The sequence below is a fragment of the Pelodiscus sinensis genome, chromosome 23 (assembly GCF_052426305.1).
Source record: "Pelodiscus sinensis isolate ZL-2025 chromosome 23, ASM5242630v1, whole genome shotgun sequence".
In the NCBI taxonomy this organism is placed as follows: domain Eukaryota; kingdom Metazoa; phylum Chordata; order Testudines; family Trionychidae; genus Pelodiscus; species Pelodiscus sinensis.
Window position 1 is genome coordinate 23,400,971 of NC_143074.1, and position 20,918 is coordinate 23,421,888.

General features: G+C 54.1%; 1 protein-coding gene across 4 annotated transcripts in view; it reads right to left on the reverse strand.

Annotated features, from left to right (window-relative positions):
* Positions 1-20,918, reverse strand: part of GPSM1 (G protein signaling modulator 1) — a 159,425-nt gene that overhangs the window by 88,594 nt on the left and 49,913 nt on the right. For all 4 annotated transcript variants that reach the window (XM_075905594.2, XM_075905593.2, XM_075905590.2 and 1 more), the window contains 6 exons: positions 15,412-15,633; positions 12,375-12,510; positions 11,082-11,224; positions 5,952-6,075; positions 4,056-4,171; positions 2,607-2,762 (listed from right to left, as the gene is read on the reverse strand). In XM_075905594.2, coding sequence (XP_075761709.2) covers positions 2,607-2,762; positions 4,056-4,171; positions 5,952-6,075; positions 11,082-11,224; positions 12,375-12,510; positions 15,412-15,633 — 897 coding nt within the window. The remainder of the gene's footprint in view (positions 1-2,606; positions 2,763-4,055; positions 4,172-5,951; positions 6,076-11,081; positions 11,225-12,374; positions 12,511-15,411; positions 15,634-20,918) is intronic.

Sequence of the window (20,918 nt, forward strand, 5' to 3'; positions counted from 1 at the left end):
TTCCTCTTTCCACGAGGAATAACTCCATTTCGGGAAAGAGTTCTTGCGCAAAAAGGATGCTCTGCAGGGGCGCAAAAAGAGCCTATCCGAAAAAGCACAGGTGCTCTGGTGGCTGTTCTGTGAGTAGCCATCAGAGCGTTCTTTCGAGAGCGCGCCCATGCAGCCTGGACGCGCTCATGCACTTTTGCAGTGTGGACGCGCTCTTGCACAAGTAGTTTTTGCGGAAGATCTCTTGCACAAAAAGCTTCTTGTGCAAGAAACCTGCAGTGTAGACGTAGCCTCAGCGAGCCCAATGGTCCAAGTAGTAAGAGGACAAGTACCTCTTACCCTGACACTGGACCCCACAGTATTCAAGGGGTGCCGGCAGGAGGATCTGTGGCGCCCCCCTAAGTCTGTTCATGAGGAAGCTGGGTCACGAGGTTTCTAATTTTCAGCAGGTTTTTTTTTTTAAGGCGATGGCTCACTTTATGGTTAAATTTTGTCCCCCAGCTCCCAATACCTCGGAAGCAACCCCTCTGTGCTCTGCACTCCTCAGGGCCAGCTCCCGAGGGGCGGGGAGAGCTTCCAGCTCACCAGCCTCCCCTGAACACTGCTCCCAGCCCCCCACAGGAGCTCAGGGAGTTTGATAAAAGCCTGCTCTATGTTTTGCTCCTGTGCTGCCTTCTTAGTCGCCTCGGCCTAAAAGCAGGAGATGCCAACCAGCGTGATGGACTCCCAAGGGCGGGACGTCCCAGGCTCCGGACAGGCATCTCGCGCAACAGGGCTTCTATCAGGCAGCGAGAGCCCCAAAAGCCGCCCGCTGTCTCCTGCGCAATGTCCATGCTCCATCTAGTGGCAGGAGGCGGCAGGGAGGCGGGGGGGATTTTCGGAGCGGGAATGCTGCAAGCCACGGAACAAAGCTGCAAAGCCGGGCGGTGGTGAAAGCCGGGCGCTCGCTCGCGGCGATTCCTGCAAGCCGGAGGTCGCTGCTGCCTCCCCAGCGTGTGGCTGGGGGCTGGCGTGTCCCAAAGGGTCTTTAGAAATTGCTCTGTAGGGGGTCAGCGAGTGGAATTTCCACAGCACCATTAGCCAGGAAGGCCTGTTTGAAATCCCCCCACTCCGGTCTCAGAGCGCCAGGCTGTCCTTCCGGGTAGGCCTGGCCCGTCTCACTTTCACGGAGCACTGGAAATGACCCACAGAATGGCCACACTGCAGACCTGGCCTGCGACAGGCCCCCCATGTCCCTCACACCCCTTTCAAGAGCTTGGCCTAGTCCGCCCCGAGAGGCCTCCCTGTCAGATGACCCAAGTGACGGGGTTTCCCCTTGGGGGGACGCTGTTCCCTCTAAGGACGCTCACTCGTTAGACTTCCTGTTAGAGAGACTCCGACCCCGCACCACAGCGTCTCACTCAACTCGAGTCGTTCCCGGCAGACCGTGCCTGGGAACAGTCCCTGGTTCGCTCCCCGTTCTGGTCTTCTCGGGCGTAGCTCTTGCCATCCTCGGCACTCCCAGAGCCCTGCAAACAGTCTCTCCACCCCCCCACCCGCCCATGAGGAGGGTCTCCCTAGGCCTGTTGTGCCCATGAGGGAACTGAGGCAGAGCGAGGCGCAGGGACGGTGCACGGAACAGATCCCAATTTCCCGCTTTACTACTCCATCCTCCTAGGTATTCGCAGCCAGAGATTAAAGGGGGCACGTCTTGGGCCTGATTTTCAGAAGGTGCCGAGCATCTGCAGCGCCCGTTGACTTCATCTGGGGGGCAGGTGCTCAGCACCCAGGGAAAAGAGGCCCTCAGTGGGCGTATCGAGCTGGACACCCACAAAGCCAGGCACTGTCTGTTCTCTGGGTGCTCCGACCACTCTGGCTAACGGCACAGTCGATCCTTCGTCTCCCCCCGCTGGACACTTCCATCTCCATCGCGCAAAGCTCGTTTCCTTCAGACGTCGCCCCCACCCCCGGCTCCTTCCCTGGAACCTTCTGCACTGTCTGGAGCCGGCTCCCCAGCTGGTGCCAGCTCCTTTAGGTCATTCGCAGAGATCCTGAGCAAGCGGACTGAAAATTCAGCTGGGGGCCGGCAAGAGACTCGAGACCTGGCGTAGAAAAGCTGAGGAGACAGGAAAACTTCCCACACGGGGAGGCAGATGCAGAAACGGGCTCGTCATCATTTATCTAGGAGGCAAAATGCATTTCCCTCACGGAGCCGGGAAACGCCATTGGTTCTCAGACGCCATTTCGGATCACTTCCGTGTGGAACGTTATTGTGTCTCCTCCGAGCTTCCCTTACCAGAGACACAGAGCGGTGGGGCTTCTGGACTCATTCACTGCTCACTTTGTTCCTTAGGGAGAAGCTATTTTTACATCCCGGGGGTGGCTGGGATAAACAGGAGTAGCGGCTGGGGGAGAGGGCTGTTAGGAATTCTCACCGGAGAACTGATATCCCCCCCATTGTAGGAGCTGGACCATAGGAAAGGGTTATAAGTCTGCTACAGTTGCCTGGCTAAAGGTCTTAGTCCTTTAGCTCTAGCGACTCAGGGGTCTAGTGAGAGACACGCCAGGTTGAGTCCCTTCTGACGGCCCCCCGGGGCCATTACACTCCCAAAGGTCAGAGGCAGCCCCAAATCTCTCACCTGTCCCCCAGCTCCTGCGCTATCAGCAGGTGCTTGAGATGGTACTCGATGGCTCTCTCGTAGTCCTGGAGCAAGGTGTACGTGTTTCCCAGGCTGTAGCAAGCCTGAGCTTCGACCGCTTGGTCTTTCAGTTGTCTGGACAGCTGGAGCGTTTTCCTGCAATCAGAGGGAGACGCGGGCATGGTCACGCCCAGCAGGCTGAGAGTGCAGTGCAGGCTAGGATGGAGAAGTGAGTTAAAAAGAGCCATGTAGTCACCGCTGGGGGCGTGCGGTGGGGCTCTCTGCTCGGTCACAGCTGGCACGGACGTCTACCAAAGCTGGAAATTTTCCCTCCCACGCTAGCGTGGAAATCCCTAAGACCTGCTGTTGGCCACCCCCAGCGCTCCAACCCCAGGCTGTAGCTCCACTAGATTCAGTGCTGTGCAGCAGGGCGAATTTAATCCCATTGCATCCATCAATTCAGCTCTGCTCCACCAAGCAGAACCAGCCGAGATAAGTTCTGGGTATGCGAAGGCCTGCAAAAATGCTGGAGGGTTGGTCACTCTTGCTGTTAGCTAGTGGGCTGGCCCTGCTTTTTTGGGAAGCAGCCGCCTAGGGCACAGCCTTTCCAGTACCAGCACGGCAGAGAGCTGCTGTGGAGAATCTGGGAATTTGGACTATTGTAACCCTCACACCTAGTGTGGGTCACTGTGCCATATAGATAGTGGCACTTGGACCACTTACAGCGAGAGATAAGAACATGAGAGCTCTACAGCCTAAGCTGGGAGCCAGCTGGCTTTATCGCTCATGCTGCAGAGGCTCCTACACTAAGCTCCAGAGTCCCAGGTTCAAATCCGCCCAGTGCAGGGTTACAGTATTTCTCAACCAGTGGTACAAGTACCCTTAGGGGTACTCAAGAGAAGTCTGGAGGGCATGTCAGCACAACTGAAATTTGGAGAAAACTGAATTTTTGCTTTAAGTTTTACAGTGTTGCATTATTTTTGTACTTTTTACACCCAAAAATTTCATTGCCTGCCGGGCTATGAGTAAGTTGTTTAAACAAATGTGTTGCAATGGTAGATAAAAAAACTGTGTGTCTGAAAACTAGGTACTGGGGGTAGTTTTTTTTATTTAAAGGGGTACTTTATATATTAAAAAAAAAGGTTGAGAAACACTGCACTGTAACACCACACGACTTTAATCGGTAGAAGTGATGCAAGTGGCCAGCAGGTGGCGAGAGGACGCACATCTCAATGGGGAGCCAAGCTCCGGCAGAAGACAGACAAAACAAGACACTGCCTCAGACTTGCTCCAGTCCCCCGCAGGTGGCTGATGTCCCGTCTGAAACCCCTGGATTCATGACACAGACCAGGGCTCCCGGGGGGAAAGCCTCGCCCAGCCGGGCGGCGCTGAGCATTCTGCAAAGGCCGAGAGCCCGGAGCCCGGCCTCGGCGTCCCCCCACCACTCACTTGTAGTACTCCGCCGAGATGTCAAACCTGCCCAGGAAGATGTGCGCGTTGCCCAGGTTGCTGTAGGCCCTCCTCTCGGCCGCTCTGTCCCCAAACTCCTTGGCGATGGCGAGTCGCTGGAACAGACACAGGCAGGCGCGTGAGTCCCAGCGGCTCGGGCGACAGCCGAGTGGTGCAGCCAGCGCCCTCTCTCAGGCCACCAGCCACAGCACGGCCTGGGGCCAGCCCTTGCGCTAGGGATGTTAATGGGTGATGCTCACCAGGTAACGATTAACCAATACCCGGAGGGCTTCTCCAGCCCCACCAGGGCCCCTCATGGGGCTTCCGGCTCCCAGCCCACGTGGGGCTGCTACTTCTGGCTCCATGAGGGCTGGGCGCCAGCAGCCCCACACAGGGCAAGAAGCAGCCAGGCTAGAACAGCACCTACCCGTCCGGGGAGGGGGCGGGGGGAAGGGAAGAGTGGCCTCCCTCCCCCCCATTTAATCAGTTAACTGGGTAAGTGTAACGGATTAACTAATTAAACAGGATTTTAACCCCTACCGCACGCAGCCCCGTTGGGGCTCGGGGCTAGAGGCGATAGTATCGGTCAGCGGAAGGGGGGGCCCAACCGAGCTGGGAAGCGACATGCTTGACACTCAGCTGTAACGCCCAGGAGCTCGGGACCGTGGGCGCAGAGCAAATCCCCCCCATGTCCCCTGACTTCGTCTCTGTCTCCCCACCCTGCACCTCGCCCTCCCTTCCCCGACCCTGCCAGCCCTCCCCGGGCAGCCAGCCGGCTCGCTGCAAACTCCCGGCTCCACCAGGGCTCCCCTCGGAACCCAGCCGGCTGGCCCCAGGCCTCTGGGGCAGACCACCTGGTTACTTATCCCACCCCACAGACACCCCCGCGCAGCTCAAACCAGCCTGCAAGACAACCCCGCTAACGCACCCCCGGCTGATGCAGAGCAGCAGTGCACAGCAGTTGGCCTGGGCCAGTCCTGTGTGGGTCGGGTTACTCTTCGATCGGGAAAGCCTGGCCCCATTGCACCTCTGACCACGCTCCTTCCTGGAGGAAGGGCGTCCCAGCGAAGACGGCGCCCGAGCGCAGGGCCCCGTTATAGCAAGGACGCTGGGTGCCCGTCACTCCACAGGGGGCTGTTCCAAGCCAAGGCGGCAGCAAAGAGGACGTGCCCCGTGACGGTTCACGCCGCGGCAGGTGACGTCGCGCCGCGGAGACCCTCTGCGCCTCCTCCGCTTCGCACCGGGGGCACTCCGGGCTGTTCCAAGCAAGTGAGTTTCTTGTCCAGGACAGCAGCCGGCCCTGGCGACGGGAGGCCGCTACGCCCCGCCCAGACCCTGCCAGCTGCCTCCCGTCTGCCAAACATGCCTCACTCCTGTCGCGGGGGCGGACGGCTCCCACGCGTGGGAGAGACACTCAACCCGCCAAACTGAGCCTCCAACGTGGCGGGAGCAGACGCATGTTTTAAACACTTGCGCCTCAGGTGGATTCTCCCTGTGGATCGGTACCAACAGGCCCCCGGGCGTGGCCTCCCAACACTGCCCGTCTGAGCCCCAGCAGCCTCCTGCGGCTCGCAGCGCCCTATCCTAAGCCCCGCCTAGGTGGGGTTAGCCCACGGCACCCACCTTGCAGCGCCCACCTTGCTCAGCCTTCCAGGGACACGTGGCTAGACCAGGCGAGACTCCACCCCCTTCGTGCGGAGAGCTCCCTTCCGCCCCCGGATTTCGGTGGGATAACTCGGGAGTCAGGCGCTACCAGCACGAGGCGGGGGACAGGCTCCGGCGTCTGACGCGGCTAGGGGCGCAGGCAGTGCCATGCGGAGGGCCGGGCACAAGGCTATGCTGCAGGAAGCGAGTGGCTCGCCCACGCCCCACGGGAAGGAGGGCCACGCTCCTTACCTCCTTGTGGAAAGCGGTGGCTTTGCTGAAGTTGCCGAGCAGGTACTGGGTGTTGCCGAGGTTCCCATAGGCCCGGCCCTGCGCGGCTCTGTCCCTGAGCTCCTTCACCAGAGACAGATTCCTCCTGAAAGAAAGCAGAGCAGCACGCCTGGTCACTCTCCGCCCAGGGGCAGCCAGCTCCATTGACCTGAACGTGTAGTGGCGACTGGTGAGGGAGAATCTGGGGGGAGCCACAGGCCACACGACTGCCCCCCCCCCGCCCGGAGAAGGGCTGGAACAACCCCCCTCAGGCCCTACCTCTCCCCCAGCCCTGCCCTCTGCAGCCTGGGGAAACAGTGAGGACATGAAGGGTCTGGCGCAGACAGGGGTGCATGGACCAATGTAGTTCCAGGCAATGGGCCAGGCGCAAGGATATGCCTAAGGACGCGGCTGTAGTCGTTTGGAACAAAGGCACAAGTTGTTATTGTGGGACACGCCGCAACGCCTCAGAACTTCACGGCGACAGAACCTGGAAACTCCTGCTGCCGAAAACGCAGGCCCCAACCACTTCCACGAAAGGTGAATCTCCATTCGCTAGTGCAGTAGAGGGCCAATGATGCAGCGTTGAAGAGTTCTAGTTCTATCCAGCAGAGGGCAGCGGTGTGCGCACAAGCCAGTTTGCGAGTCGGCTTCCCCTCTCCAAAGGCTCATACTTTGGAGAACATTGTGCCATCAAAGCAGATGCTCAGGGACTGAATTTAACCACACGAGTTAGAGCTTGACCCATTGTGGGCTAGACCCAAGGCAGGCAAACTCAGAGGCTTAAAACAAAACACCTTTCAGAAAGTCGCCCATTGGTTTGGTTTCTTTTTTTTAAATTAGAAAAGCCTGCGGTCCTTCCTCACTCCTCCCAGGCCCACCGCAGAGCCCCCGTTAGGCAAGATTACACGGACAGCCAAGAGGCACCATGCCTGCTGGTCATTCTGGCTGGATTAAGACACGGGTCAGCGTGCAGACAAGCGACATCTGACTTAGGAGCCACACGACGTTTCTGCACCTGTGCTCCTTCTCACGCAGCCGCCCGATGGGACGCAGCCGCTTCTTCTGCTGCCCCTCTAAGCAGGTGCAGATCACAATGTGCACAGGATTTGGGTCCTTCCATCCGCAGCTGCTGAACCAAACGCAGCCGATCCCTCCCATGGAACAAAGATGCCAGTTCCCTGTTAGCCGCCCAGAGAGAGAAAGAGCTGAAGAAGCCTGTGCAAAAATGTGCAAAGCGCTTCCTTTGGAAATTCCTGGGCACTGAAATTCTACCCTCCTATGATCTCCACAGTCCCCATCATAAAAGGAACAGACACAAATTCTAGGGGCCATAATGCAATTGTTGACCAATGCTTTGCTCATTAAGGTTCATCACTAACTCGCTCTTCACAGCAGTCTCCCCTGACCTTTCACCTCGCTGACCCCAAACGCTTTATACGATCCCCTTGCTGTCCTATGTTAGTTCATCAAGTGGCCCTGTGGCACCTTAGGGTGTGTCTAGACTACAGGGTTTTGTCGACAAAAGCGGACTTTTGTCAACAAAACTATACCTGCGTCTACACTGCCGCTGAGTTCTGTCAACATAACGTCGACAGAACTCGGCAGTTTTGTTGACGGCGGTAAACCTCATTCTACGAGGAATAACGCCTTTTGTCGACAGAGTTCCGTCGACAGACGGCGTTACTGCATCTACACTGTCCTTTGCGTCTACACTGTCATGTCGACAAAACAGCTTGCTTTGTCGACAGAACTGGCTGTAGTCTAGATGCTCTTTGTCGACAGAAGCTTTGTCGACAGTATCTATCGACAAAACTTCTGTCGACAAAAGTCTGTAGTCTAGACGTACCCTTGGGCTATGTCTACACTGGCACCCTTTTCCAGAAATGCTTAAAACGGAACCGTTTTCCGTTATAAGTATTTCCGGAAAAAGTGTGTCTACATTGGCAGGATGCTTTTCCGGAAAAGCACTTTTTCCCGGAAAAGCGTCCGTGGCCAATGTAGACGCGCTTTTCTGGAAAAAAGCCCCAATCGTCATTTTCGTGATCGGGGCTTTTTTGTGGAAAAGACTACTGTGCTGTCTACACTGGCCCTTTTCCGGAACAGTTTTTCCGGAAAAGGACTTTTACCCGAACGGGAGCAGCATAGTTTTTCCGGAAAAACACTGACAATTTTACAGTAGATCCTCATTGCTTTTCCGGAAAAGCAAGCGGCCAGTGTAGACAGCTGGCAAGTTATTCCGGGAAAGCAGCTGCTTTTCCGGAATAAGTGGCCCAGTGTAGACACAGCCTTGGAGACTAACCACAATAGATATAGGACTGTGAGCTTTTGTGGGCACAACCCACTTCATCAGATGATGAGCTGGAGAGGAATAACAGAAATCCAGTATTTTATAACGGAAAAAGGAGGGGGTTGGGGGAAAGGTACCTGTCAATTATAGAACTGGGCCTAACGAGGCTAATTAAGTGGGCTGGAAGGGTCCCATTCTTAGCTTTTAATGGGAAAATGAGGTGTTAAGGCAGGGAAGGCTGGCTTTATAATGCCACATCCAGTTAATGTCTTTATTCAAGCCCAGGGAAATCGTGTCCAAGCTGCAGATGAATGTCAATTCTATACTCTCTCTCTAATTGGCTTGCGAAATTCCTTTGTAGCAGAACGGCTACTTTTAATCCCACGAGGGGAGTGCCCAGGCAGGTGAAAATGTTCCCCTCCAGGTTTGTGCGTGTGATCATTGCTGAGGTCTGATCCTGTGTCGCAGGGACTGTCCAGCGCGGCCAAGACACATGGCAGAGGGGCCTGGCTGGCACTTGATGGCATCTCTCACATTAGAGGATGTGCCAGTATCTGAGCCATCTTGTATTTGAGCTCGCTCAGATTGGAGCAGGGGGCTGACGTTGGATGAGCCGTCCGGCAGGTCTCTCGCTTTGTCTCAGTTTATCTCCTGACGCACACGGGTTACGGGCCCTGCACAGCGCTAAAGGGGAACCGAGCCTGCTTCGGAGTAGACACGAAGCACGATTGGGGATTTTAGATCCTCACGCAGCAATGCCCGTGGGCAGTCCTGTGGCCCTTTAAAGACTAACACATTCCTTTGGGCATCCGCTTTCATGGGCAATGACCCGCGTTGTCCGATGCATGGAGTGGAAATGACAGAGGCAGCGTAAACACGCTAGCACATACAAAAGGAGTCAGCTCATTGGTGCTAAGGAGGCCAATTCAGTCGGGGTGGGGGTGGCCCACCCCCAAGAGTTGATGAGGAGGCGAGTCCCAAGAGAGGGAATATCGCAGTGAACCAGCCATTCCCAGGCCCTATTTAAACTAGAGATGTAAAATCTCATTGAATTGGCTAACTGCTTAAACAGTACGTTTAACCGATTAAGGGGAGGCGAGCGGAGGGAGGTGGAGAGGGCCGCTGGGTTGGAGCTGCTCCAGTCCCCTCTGGTTAGCCAGTTAAACCTTCACATCCCTAATTCAACTTGAATAGTGTCAAGTTTGCAAATGAATTGCAGCTCTGCAGTTTCCCTTTAAAGTCTGTTTTGGGGGGTTTTTTGGTCAAAGGGTGGCCGCTTTTAAATCGCTCAGCGTCCAAGGAGACTGAAGTATTCTCCTATTGTTACCATTCTTGATAAGGGATTAGTGTCCATTTTCATTTTGTGTAGAGACTGTCCGGTTTAGCCAATGTACATGGCCCAACACAATGCAGCAGCATATGAATATCAATTAGGGTTGCCAGATGGTTTCAACAAAAATACCGGACACAGTTGACATGACATCACAATCTACATCCCATCTTCTTTAGAAAATACCGGACGTTTCCATTTTCTCAATTTGTTTCCCGAACAGAAAGCTCAAATACTGGACTGTCCGGTTCAAAACCGGACACCTGGCAACCCCCTAATACCAATGCTTTGCAATTCCCCAGAACCTTCATCGCAGGATCTCCATGTTTGAGACAAGGTGGAAGAGATAAGATCTCTTATTGGACCAACTTCTGCTGGAGAAAGCGCAGCTTTTCAAGCTGGAAAGCTGGCTCTCGCGCCCAGAGAAGCGGGTCCAAGAGAAGGATCTTACGTCACCCACCTGGTCTCTCTGGGACCGGCACGGCTGACGCACTGCACGGAGATGTTGAATGAAGTTGCATGCAATGTGGAAACGGAAGCAGAAACAGCCTGACTTTTAGAGGTGCTGAGCCCCGGCCACGGGAGCGGGAGCTGCTCAGTATCTCGGAACACTAGGCTGTGAGGGACATGCTCATGTTCAGACAAAGAACCAAACAGAAACTTAGAAATCCAGGCCCCTACTCTAAGCACACGTGCCTCTCTCCCTCCTCGTTAAGGGGAAGCCATTTAACAGCGAACAACAAACACATCCCAGAGCAGTGGAAAAGCCAGTTCTCCCTTTGCTGGCCTGCCACGGGTAGAGGCTCTCTTCCGCCCAAGCCCATGACATGGCCGGCACCTCGGGCGGGCTGAGGGATGCAGCTCTTTGAATGGGTCGAGATGTCCCGGCCACTGCCAGCTGCTGGAGGACGAGCTCTAAGCGCAGGCCTTGGCAGCTCAGATCCCCTTTGGAGCCGTTCGCAGGGGACAAGGGGCCTTTTCCAGCAGGCCCTGGGTGAGGGCTCAGGCTTGTTACGCAGGAAGGCCGACGAGATGAGCCTCGCGTCCGGCCTTGAAAACCGCTGTAACTTTTCCTTCCCTCCCCCCACTTTCTGCCTTTAGTCTCCTCTCCACACCCCACCGCGATGGGCCCCATTCTGCCACAGAGGAGAGCACAGGGCCCTCTCCAGGCGAGCAATGGGACAGCCAAAGGGGTGGGTGGATGGGGGGTCACTGGGGAGGAATGCACAGCGCTCCCCTGCCCAAAGTCTGCAGATCCACCCCCCGTCCGCCCCGAGGTCCCTGCTGGCTTAGTAAGGAGGGCCCCAGCCACCATCCCAGTGGAGGGCTACTGGAAAAAAATCACTTGCCACCAGCCCAGTGCGGTTAGCCGTCACCTGACTGGGCAGCTGCCCCAAGCGCGCCAGATGCTTTGCCATGGCACCCGGTTAAAGGACCGTGCCGGGGCAGTGTGGCCCCCTCCCCCGCAGATCCGGGAAGGGCTGGTACTTACTCATAGTACTCCGAAGCTCTCTGCAGCGTCTCCTTGACTTCTTGAGGCAGGGAACGTGAGTCTTGGGCCACGTTCCAAGACAACTGCTTTCCCTTTGCATGGTAAACATTGCCAATGTTATACAGCGCTCTAGCTTCACCTACCTGGGGGGGGGACAGAAGAGCAGGGGTTACACTCCACATTGCAATGCCAAGGCTCCTGGCTCTGGGCAAAGGGCCGCCAGCCAAAAACCAGGGCGAACCCGCAGACCATTACGGCTTCGTCTGAGACGCTAAGTCTGAGTCACCAGTTCCACAGTCCTTGGCTCTTATCTTGAGGTTTTTGTCAGTAGATCAAGGCCCTCTACAAAGGAGATCGTACTCATTCTCCCCCTTTTACAGATGGGGAAACTGAGGCGTCTTGTCCCAGGCCACCCAGTGGAAGAGTGGGGAACAGAACCCAGCTATCCTGGGTCCCAGTCCAATGTTCTGTCCACTAGGCGATGTTGCTCTAAAGAGTAGCAAATGGGGACCTCAGATCCTCATCTGATGGCCTGTGCGCCTGGTGGCCTATGTGCAAGGGATGGTCTCAGTCCAGCCCCTTGTGGGTGGGAACCATCTGTCTCCACATATAACAAGTCCAGCATAGGCCGGAAGAGAGCCAGCTCTCCCACAATGCTCCTTGCCAACATCCTGTGGGCAGAGAGGTGTTCAGCCCCCATGACTCAGAGACCAACTAGCCCCACGGCTGAAACTGCCAACTCAGTGCTCCCAGCAACAGCATGTGTGTGCACACAAGAGACGGGCAGATGAGGAGCCACCAGGAACAGGACTAAGAGACACCCAGTTCCTTCCACATGGGCAACCAAACAGAGAAACAGACCAGGACTGTACAACTGATGTCTGAGAACCAGCCTGGAGTTCTTGGCTTGGGCCCCGTTCTGTGAACTCAAGGAATGTGAATCTCTATTTGTTTGGGTTCAGTGTTCTCATTTGGGAACAGGGGAAATCCACTGTTTCCTGGGTATTTGGGGTCTACATTCAAGGCATGCCCTGCCCACATTTTCATCCATTCGCACGTCCCCTGCTTCCTCTGCCACTACGGATTGAACCTCTCTAGTCCAGAACTGTCTGGTCCGGACTAGAGAGGTTCAACTTGTACTTTCCCTAGCAACAGATCTGTCACGGAAAGGGAGGGCGATATGGTCAGTCTCTTTCCAGAGCCAGCTTCGATGATGTCTCAGTTGCTGGCTGGCCCTGGGGAGGCTCTTAAAAGTCAGGGAATATTTCCTGTTGGACGTCCCGGATCAAGTACCTTGTCTCCCTGCTCCTGAGAAATGTCCAAGTGTCTCTGGCAACAAACGATAGCTTCGTCAAACTGCCCAAGTATTTTCAATGTATTTCCAAGGTTGCCACTGGCCTTGGCTTCTCCAATACGGTCCCCAATGGTCCTATGAGATGACCAGAAGAAGGGGAAGGGATGTTATAAATGCTGGCACATGCTTTAACCTACTGCCAGCAGAATTCAACCAGACTGCTATGTAAGGCTGTAGCAGGAGTCGGCACTAGGCATGAGCTCACCGGTTCCCATAATGGTTAAACAGTGGCTCCCAGCCCTGCTCTCGGGAAGCCAGATGCCACCCCATGCTGCTGCCTCTGTATCAGAGCCTGCAATGCAGGGCAGCGGCTGGCTCTCTGGAAGTGGGGCTGGCTTAAAAGCCAACTCCCAGCACACACTGGCTCCCGGGTAGCTGGTTGGCACCTCGTGCTGCTGCCTTAGAGGCAGCAATGCAGGGTGGTAGCCGGCTCCCCAGGAACAGAGCAGCAGGAGAGAACTAGTGCATGCCGGGAGCCAGCTTATAAGCAGGCTTCCAGTGCACACTGGCTCCCAGCTATCGCCCGACACTGCCAGCTCTGCAGTATAAAGTTTGTACTGCAAAGCCTGCAGCGCAGCCGGCTCACCAGAAGCACCTGAGAGCCGGCTCCCAGCACGCACTGACTGCCGGCATCAGTTCCAGGGAGCTGGCTGCATTGTGGGTTCTGCAGGAAAAGCTTTATAATGCAGAGCCCACAGTGTGTAACTAACTGCCAAGATTTTTCACAGTTAAAAAGCAGTTAATTAGGTAACCACGTACCATCCCTTAACTCATCTTCTCTAGGGATGTGAACGATCTGCTCTAGTCGAGTATCCGATAAGCAAATGCTTATTGGATAGTCAACAGACTAGATGATTAGCCACTTCCCGCCTCTCCCCCTTGCTGCCTCTATCAGAAAGGGAAGAGGAGGGGGAGCTTCAAAGCAGCGGCACCACGTGGAGCCTGGGGCCAGACCCCGAGCTCCACACGGCGTTGCCGCTTTGAAATGCCGCATGCAGCTCGGGGCCAGCTCTGGGCTGCACGCAGCATTTCAAAGAGGCAACGCCATGTGGAGCCTGAGGCCAACTGGGGTCTCCCCCACTGACCCCGGGCTCCATGTGGCGCTGCCACTTCAAAATGCCTCGGGGAGCCCGGGGCCAGCGGGGGACTGCTTGAGTTCCCCGCTGGCCCTGTGCTCCCCACCGCACTTTCGCCTTTGAAGTGTAGCAACACCCCTGGGGCTGTTGTTACGCTTCAAAGGCTGAAGCGCCCTTATCGACTAATCGAATAGTCGATGCAAATTGCATCGACTATTCGATTAGCCAAATAATCAAAATTTAACATCCCCAATCCACTCCTAGCCTGCATGCGCCTTGTGCAAATGGAGGGAGGACACTCATTTAGTCTCGGAGTCAGATTTGTGTTTCCCCTCAGGCAGTTCTCTCAATCCAGGATGGGAAATAAAGTTCTATTTACCAGCCTCCCAGCCTGGAAGCTCCCACACGCCACCAACGGTCCGTTCAGCTGGCAAGACCAGGACACGATGCCCAAGGAGGCCGATTAGCTTTGCTCAGACAATCAATCAGAGTTCACTTTTGTTTCTAGGGACAGAGCATTTTGTTGTCTCTACAGAATTCCTAGCCCCTGGGGACTAACAGAGCGCCAGGGAATTACACGCAGGTGCATCAGACAGCACATCTACGAGCCCAGTTACCGACCTGATACCAGTTTCTGAAGGGAGCAAGGTTCTGAAGATGCCCTGTAGCGAGTGCAAGTCAAGCAGGGAAAAAAGCCACTCTTGGCAGCTCCCCTGGGCCACCACACCGGTGCTACGTTCTCTGCAGAGAGTGCGGGTTCTCAGACCCTCCAATGAATCCACCCGATGGTAGACAGAACACTTTTAAATGGGCCTTGAGGCCACATTTTCAGCAGGCCTCCTTAATTAAGCCTCTAACGGCGACACAAAACCATTGCCTCTCTGCGCGCCCCAAGCACACGTGTTTGCAAATTTTGTTGGGGGCAGAGGCGGATTTGGAAAGTCTGGCCCAGATCACCCAGCTTAGATGCTCCACAGGGGAGCGGTCGTGATGTAGCATTTGGGTGTGGAAAGGGCACTTGTGTTTTGTTCCTAAAAGCTAGCCCCCGCCACCCCCACCTTCCGCCACAATGCAAGGGACCAGCGAGTGCTGGTGAAGGTCAGTACAACAGCACTAGAAATGGCCTGCGCTCCTCAAGGCAGGAGTCCAACTGCAGGGGACCCCTCACACAACAGATGGCCGCGCGCTGCTTTCTGCTCTGGCCTGGGCCGGCCGTGGAGGAAACAGGCCCGACTGAGATGGCCTCTGGTGTAGTGACCCCGCTGGGGAGAAGGTATTTTGGGAAGAAGTGGTCTAAGATTTTAAATGGGTAAGATTTCCTCCCCTGCCTTCAGACTCCTCTTCACTCTTCCTCCCAGCCCCATGCCCTGTGCAGACTAAGGATGTAAAATAACATTTAACTGGTTAACCAATTAAAGGGGAAGTGTAACCAGTGAACTGATTAAATGGGGCCAGGTGAGAGGGGGAGGAGCAGCCACTATGGACAGGCTGGAGCGGTCCCTACACCACGGTTACCGTGGTTACCCAGCCGGCAGCCTCACACAGGGCCGGAAGTGGCAGCGGGGGGCAGACGGGAGGGGAGGGGTGTTGGCTCCCATCCTGCGCAGGCTCGCAGCTGGGAGTCAGCAGCCTCCTACGGGGTGGAAGGGAGAAGGCGGCCCCCCCACCCCCGCCATCGCTGCCAGCTCCCAGCCCCCGGGGTGGGAGCAACCCTCTGCCTGTGGCAGTCCGCCCATTAAGACAGAGTCTCTCTGTACAGTCATCCCCTGGGGTCCCACTTCCGTTCTCGGTTGCGGTCACCGGTTCCCTCGAGCAGCTGGCCTGGGATCCAGGGATCTTGCCTGAATGTGAGACCTGACCCATCACGTTTGGCGGGAGCCGCAGGCAGCGGGCCGCTTACCTGGCGAGGGTGAGGTCATGCTTGTGGTATTCCAGGGCCTTGGAATATTCCTTTAGGTAGAAATAGGCATTGCCCAGCTGGCTGTAGATGGCGCTAAGCGTCTTCAGATCCTCCGTCCCCACCTGCACCGCGGCTTCGAAGAAGGCGGCTCCGGCCTTGAAGTCGCCAGCTTTGCACAGTCGCTCTCCTTCGAGGGCTAGTTCGAGGCAGGAGGCCTCCATTCTGTTAAGATCAAGAAGATCGTTTCCCGATGAGCCGAGCTCTGGAGTGCTCACCTTTTGATGCTGTCATTTAAAAACATACACCCCCCCACCCACCCACCCACCCCGGTCGTTTTGTGAGAGCACCAGGAGCAAACGCGTGACGCAAACCACAGGCTGTTCCCACGCAGAGACAAGCAGGAGAGCCACAACAGAGCATCAGAAGGGCCAGACTAGGCCAGACCAAAGGCCCATCCAGCCCAGCGTCCTGTCTGCCCACAGTGACCAATGCCAGGTGCCCCAGAGGGAATGAAGAGAACAGGGAACCATCAAGTGATCCCACCTCTGTTGTCCATTCCCAGCTTCTAACCAACAGAGGCTAGGGACACCCTCTCTGCCCATCCTAGCTAATAGCCATTGATGGACCTATCCTCCATGAATTTATCTAGCTCTTTTTGGAACCCTGTTAAAGTCCCGATCTTCACAACATCCTCTGGCAAGGAGTTCCACAGGTTGGCTGTATGGGTACGTCTAGACTACATGCCTCTGTCGCCAGAGGCATGTAGATTAGGCTACCAGACATAGTAAAATGAAGCAGCGATTTAAATAATCGCCGCTTCATTTAAATTTACATGGCTGCCATGCTGAGCCGACAAACAGCTGATCAGACTGCCTCCTGGGATGAGGTTTACCTGGGTGGTCGACAAATACCTTTGATGTCGACACCGGTGCGTCCAGACTATTGCGCTGAGCCGACAAACAGCTGATCAGAGGCATGTAGTCTAGACGTACCCTACGTTGTGTGAAGAAATACTTCCTTTTAAAAAAACCTGCTGCCTATTAATTTCATTTGGTGGCCTCTATTTTTTACGTTATGGGAACAAGTACAGCCTCTCCCCGAGTTACAAACGAGTTACGGACCAAACACTTGGCCGTAACTCGATCTGTTCGTAACTCGGACCCCATTGAGTTACATAGCAACTGCGCCATTCGTAAGCGCAGGTCGCGTTCATAACTCGGGGACCGCCTTTACGACCGCTCCAAGGGCTGTTGGAACTCGGCTGTTCGCAACTCGGGGACTGGCTGTAAATAACTTTTCCTCGTTCACATTCTCCTAACCAGTCATGATTTTATAGACTTTTATCACATGCCCCCTTAGACTCCTCTTTTCTAAGCTGAAAAGTCCCCGTCTTTTTAATCTCTCTTCATGTGGCTGCGAATGGCACAGGTTTTAAAGATGAAAGACAAATTTTTCAAAAGCTCTTAAGTCATTTACAATCTTAAGTCTTCTCAAAAGTCAATGGGATTTAGGCTCCTCCGTGCCTAAATCCCTTTAGAAGATGGGACTCACATTCCTAAGTGACAACTGAGGAACTTTTGAAAATTGTACCTCAGTGTGAAGGGGAATGGGGGATTGTACAACACACCCTGTACAGAGTAACCACTCGATCACGGGCTGCTGGACACATGAAGGGGGGGAGCAGCCGTTGATTTTCCATGTCAACAGCGCACAAATATCAGACTCCTCCTGAAAGGAGAATAAAAACAGCAACGCTCTGCACATCTTGGACACTTGCCCTCTAAGGCCCTCAAACGCTTGACCCTCATTATATTAGCCTTCACAGCCCTGTGATGCATGCTCTTCAGAGAGAGACAGAGAAACTGAGCATAAAGACTGACAAACCGGCTCCAGGTAGCACAGAGTCTGTAGCAGAGCCAGCTGTGGGACCAGATCTCTCGTTGGTCAGTCTTGTGCTTTAACCACAAACCTATCTTCCCTGAAATGCCTTCCATCAGCCACATAATAGCTCAGGTATTAAAGGGTCACTGGACTATAATAATTAGGAGGCACCACACTAAGGATGTAAAAAGTAAGGATGTGAAAATGTATTTAACTAAACATGTAACACCAGTCAACCGGAACCAGTACGCCTCACCAGTCAAGCATTAAGCTTCCTGGTTAACCATTCACACCCCTACCCAGCACTGCCACAAAGGAGACTCAGCAGCTATTCCCATTCTCATTCTATTGCCCAGCAAAGAACTATTGCCTTGTCGCTCTTCCCTGCCCAAGCAGCGTACGCTGTACTTCCTGGCTATAAAAAGAAAAAGATCAATCATGTTTTTATGGCCATATCGAAAGGCCAGCCAAGACGGGAACCCTGGCCCGGGGCTGTACAAACACAGAGCGGTTGACCGTCTTCTTTAAAGCTTGCAACTAAAAAGCTCGGTTAGACCCAGCGTTGGAAAAGGGCCGGAACACACCAGCCAAGCCAGCAATCCGAGGGCTACCAACACCATGTTAGGGCTAGGGATGTAAGCAACTAGTCATTGTCCCCTTCCGCTGCCTCTGCATCAGAGGCAGCAAGGGACGGGCAGCAGGAGCTGGGGGGAGCAGCTTCAAAGCCAGTTCCCTCCAGCACCGTCCCCAGAGAGGGGAGGGAGGTAGAGGCACAGCGGGGGATCCAGTATGAGCCAGGACTGAGCAGTCCATGCTCATGCTGGGTCCCAGACCACTGCAGCTCTGCCTGGCAGCTCTTCCTACATTTAAAAGCAGAGCTGCAGCGAACTCCCTTATCAACTAATCAAGAAATTCCATCGACTACTCGATTCGTTTATTAACTGCTATTTAACACCCCCAGTTAGGGCCACCGTTTTTCGGGGGGGGGGGGGTTTGGGTGGATTAGGGGAGGAGAAGGCATCAGCAAAAAGAGAAAGGAAGTGAGGAGGGCGAGGAGAAAAGCCGGAGGGGTCAGGTTTGGAGTGGTGAGGAATTGAAGGGATCGTGAAAGGAAAAAGGAGAGAACCGGAACAAATATCAGGCTTCAGCTGGAATTGCGGTTGGTCGGCCACTTTGAGAATCATGGGTCTGAGATGAGGGTAATCCAAAATGACAGGCTGCCTTTGAAAAGGCTGGTTTAAGTGCTCTGGCTAGCGTCACACACAGAGTCGATGTGGGATTGCTGGGATGAAATGCCAGGCCCAATTTCTTGGTTCTCTAACCCCACACTCACTCAGTCGCCCAAGGAGAGCAGGGAGGGGTTATGATTTTCTTTAAGGGAGTGCATACCTCAGAATCGGAACATCTACCCAAAATGAGTCCCTGTGCCGCTTTCCCAAAGGCGAGCCCTGCTGCTGCGTGTTTTTAAGGAATGCCACAGAAATTTGGCAAGCACGACAAACTCTGGGCTATGCAGAACTTCTTGGCTTATAAGCCACAGTTTCCCAGGCCTGTTTTTCATCAACTTTCTGACCATCAATTTTTCCACAGACATTCTTTAGGCATCAGCAGCAAACCGGAGCTTTCATCCCTTGCTCTCCCTAATGTCTCTTGCACAGTGGTGTGAACACAGTCCACAGTCCATCAAAGCATGGGGAACCCAGGCAAAAGAACAGTGCAAACGGGATTTCCTGCCACGGTAATCTATTCCACACAGAGCGGCGTGCAGCCTCTGTCTACATTATGGCCTGTTAGAACCTTGTTTACACTTTGTTAAAAGGGGAGCATATTTTGGGGAAAACGTGACATTTAAACTATTTTAACAAAAATTCTTTAATTTTTTTTGTCAAAACCCAAAATATTTAGGCCAAAATTACTTCTGAATTTATTTTATTTATTGGGAATATTTCACTTTAATCAAAAAGGCTTTTTTCTGTTGACTAAAAGTTTGACACATGTATAGTGTCAACTCCTATTGCGATTTGGACTTTTATTAAGGCCATATCTATACTTACTGTACTGAAGATTGATCTTCTGGCATTTGATTTAGCAAGTCTAGTTAAAGACTCGTTAAATTGAATGCTGAGGGTGCTTCCTCGCAGCTGCCAGGAGTAAGGGAAGCTGATGTGAGTGTTTGTTCCATCGGCCTCCCACTATGAAGATGGTGCCAAGCTTGTCTTAAGATAAGCCAACTCCAGCTACATATTTTATATTGTTGGAGTTGCGTACCTTAACCCCACCCTCCTGGTCTAGTGTAGACCTGGCCTATGATTTGCCTGAGTAGTGTGTCCTCCCCTACTCTACTCCCCCCAAAACAGAAACCAACCCAGTGTCGCGTCCCTGTTTGGGATAATCTTGTGGCATCGCAAAATTTGGCCAGCACAGATCCCTGCTGTCTGAGAAACCATGATATGTTTAAACGTGAGTGTCCTTACCATCTCTGCAGCATCTAGTGTTAACACTACCTAGTTGGTTTATAGCTCACAGCCTGCCTTGCACAACTGAAAATCAATCTGGGGAACTCATAGCTGCAGGATACTATTCAGGGAAGCAGCTTAGCAAGAATCATAAGAAACTGATGCTTCCATGACTAAGAGCAGTATGTGCAACAGCTGTAGCTAGAGGAACATTAACAAGGGCATTCAAACCTCACGTCAAAGCTTAAGTTGATGGATAGGGAAGTCCACTCCATACTGATAGTATTGTACAATCACCCAAGTGCATTTGGGGGGAAGGGTTCACTATTTCCTCTGCAGCAGCTACATTGGTCAATTTAAAAAATAGGAGATTAGTTTTGTGACGACGCGTCGGGGTTCCCCCGACTCCTGCACCCCCATAGTGGCACGAACAGCCTCTGCCAGGCAGTAGAATTGAGGGAGTTTATTGCTTCTCCAAGGATGCAGCACAGCACAGATGCAATCAAGTTACAGGACCAGGCCTAGGATGCCTCAGCCCCCCTTGAGATGGGGGAGACTGGGCCCCTACATCCCAGCCCCTTGCTTAGGCTGCTTCCTCCAGGATTCCAGACAGAAACTGACTCTCCGCCAGCCCTGCCCCCCAGACAGGGTTTGGTCTCCGCCTTCCTCCCTCTCCCTGGGAGGCAACTGGTCGGACAGGTTGTGAGCCCCTTGCCTAGTGACTCATCCACTGTCCTGTTGGGCCCGGAGGTCACCCACTGCCCAAGCCCAGCAACCAGCAAGGCCCCCCCATACCCCACTGGGTTATAGAGCAGACAGCACGCCCCCACTACATCACAAGTGTGAGTACAGGATATTAGTTTGAATAGGGCAGTTGCTACAGCTGTGCCTCTGTTGGCTGAGATTAGTCATTTTACAAATTATTTACGGGGTTGCACAACAACACGGACATCGAGCAAGGCGGCTCCTATAGGGCACTGACCCAGGGCGCACACGTAAAAGACTTTCACAGCTGAGAAGAATCTTTATGGTTTCCTACAAGACAGAGCTGATGCTAAGTGCCAGGATGGTAGGTAGAAGCAAGACAGAGAAGATGCTACCTCGCCAGAGGAGGCTGTGAAGGCTAGGACTATAACAGAGTTTAAAGAGAAGCTAGATAAATTCATGGAG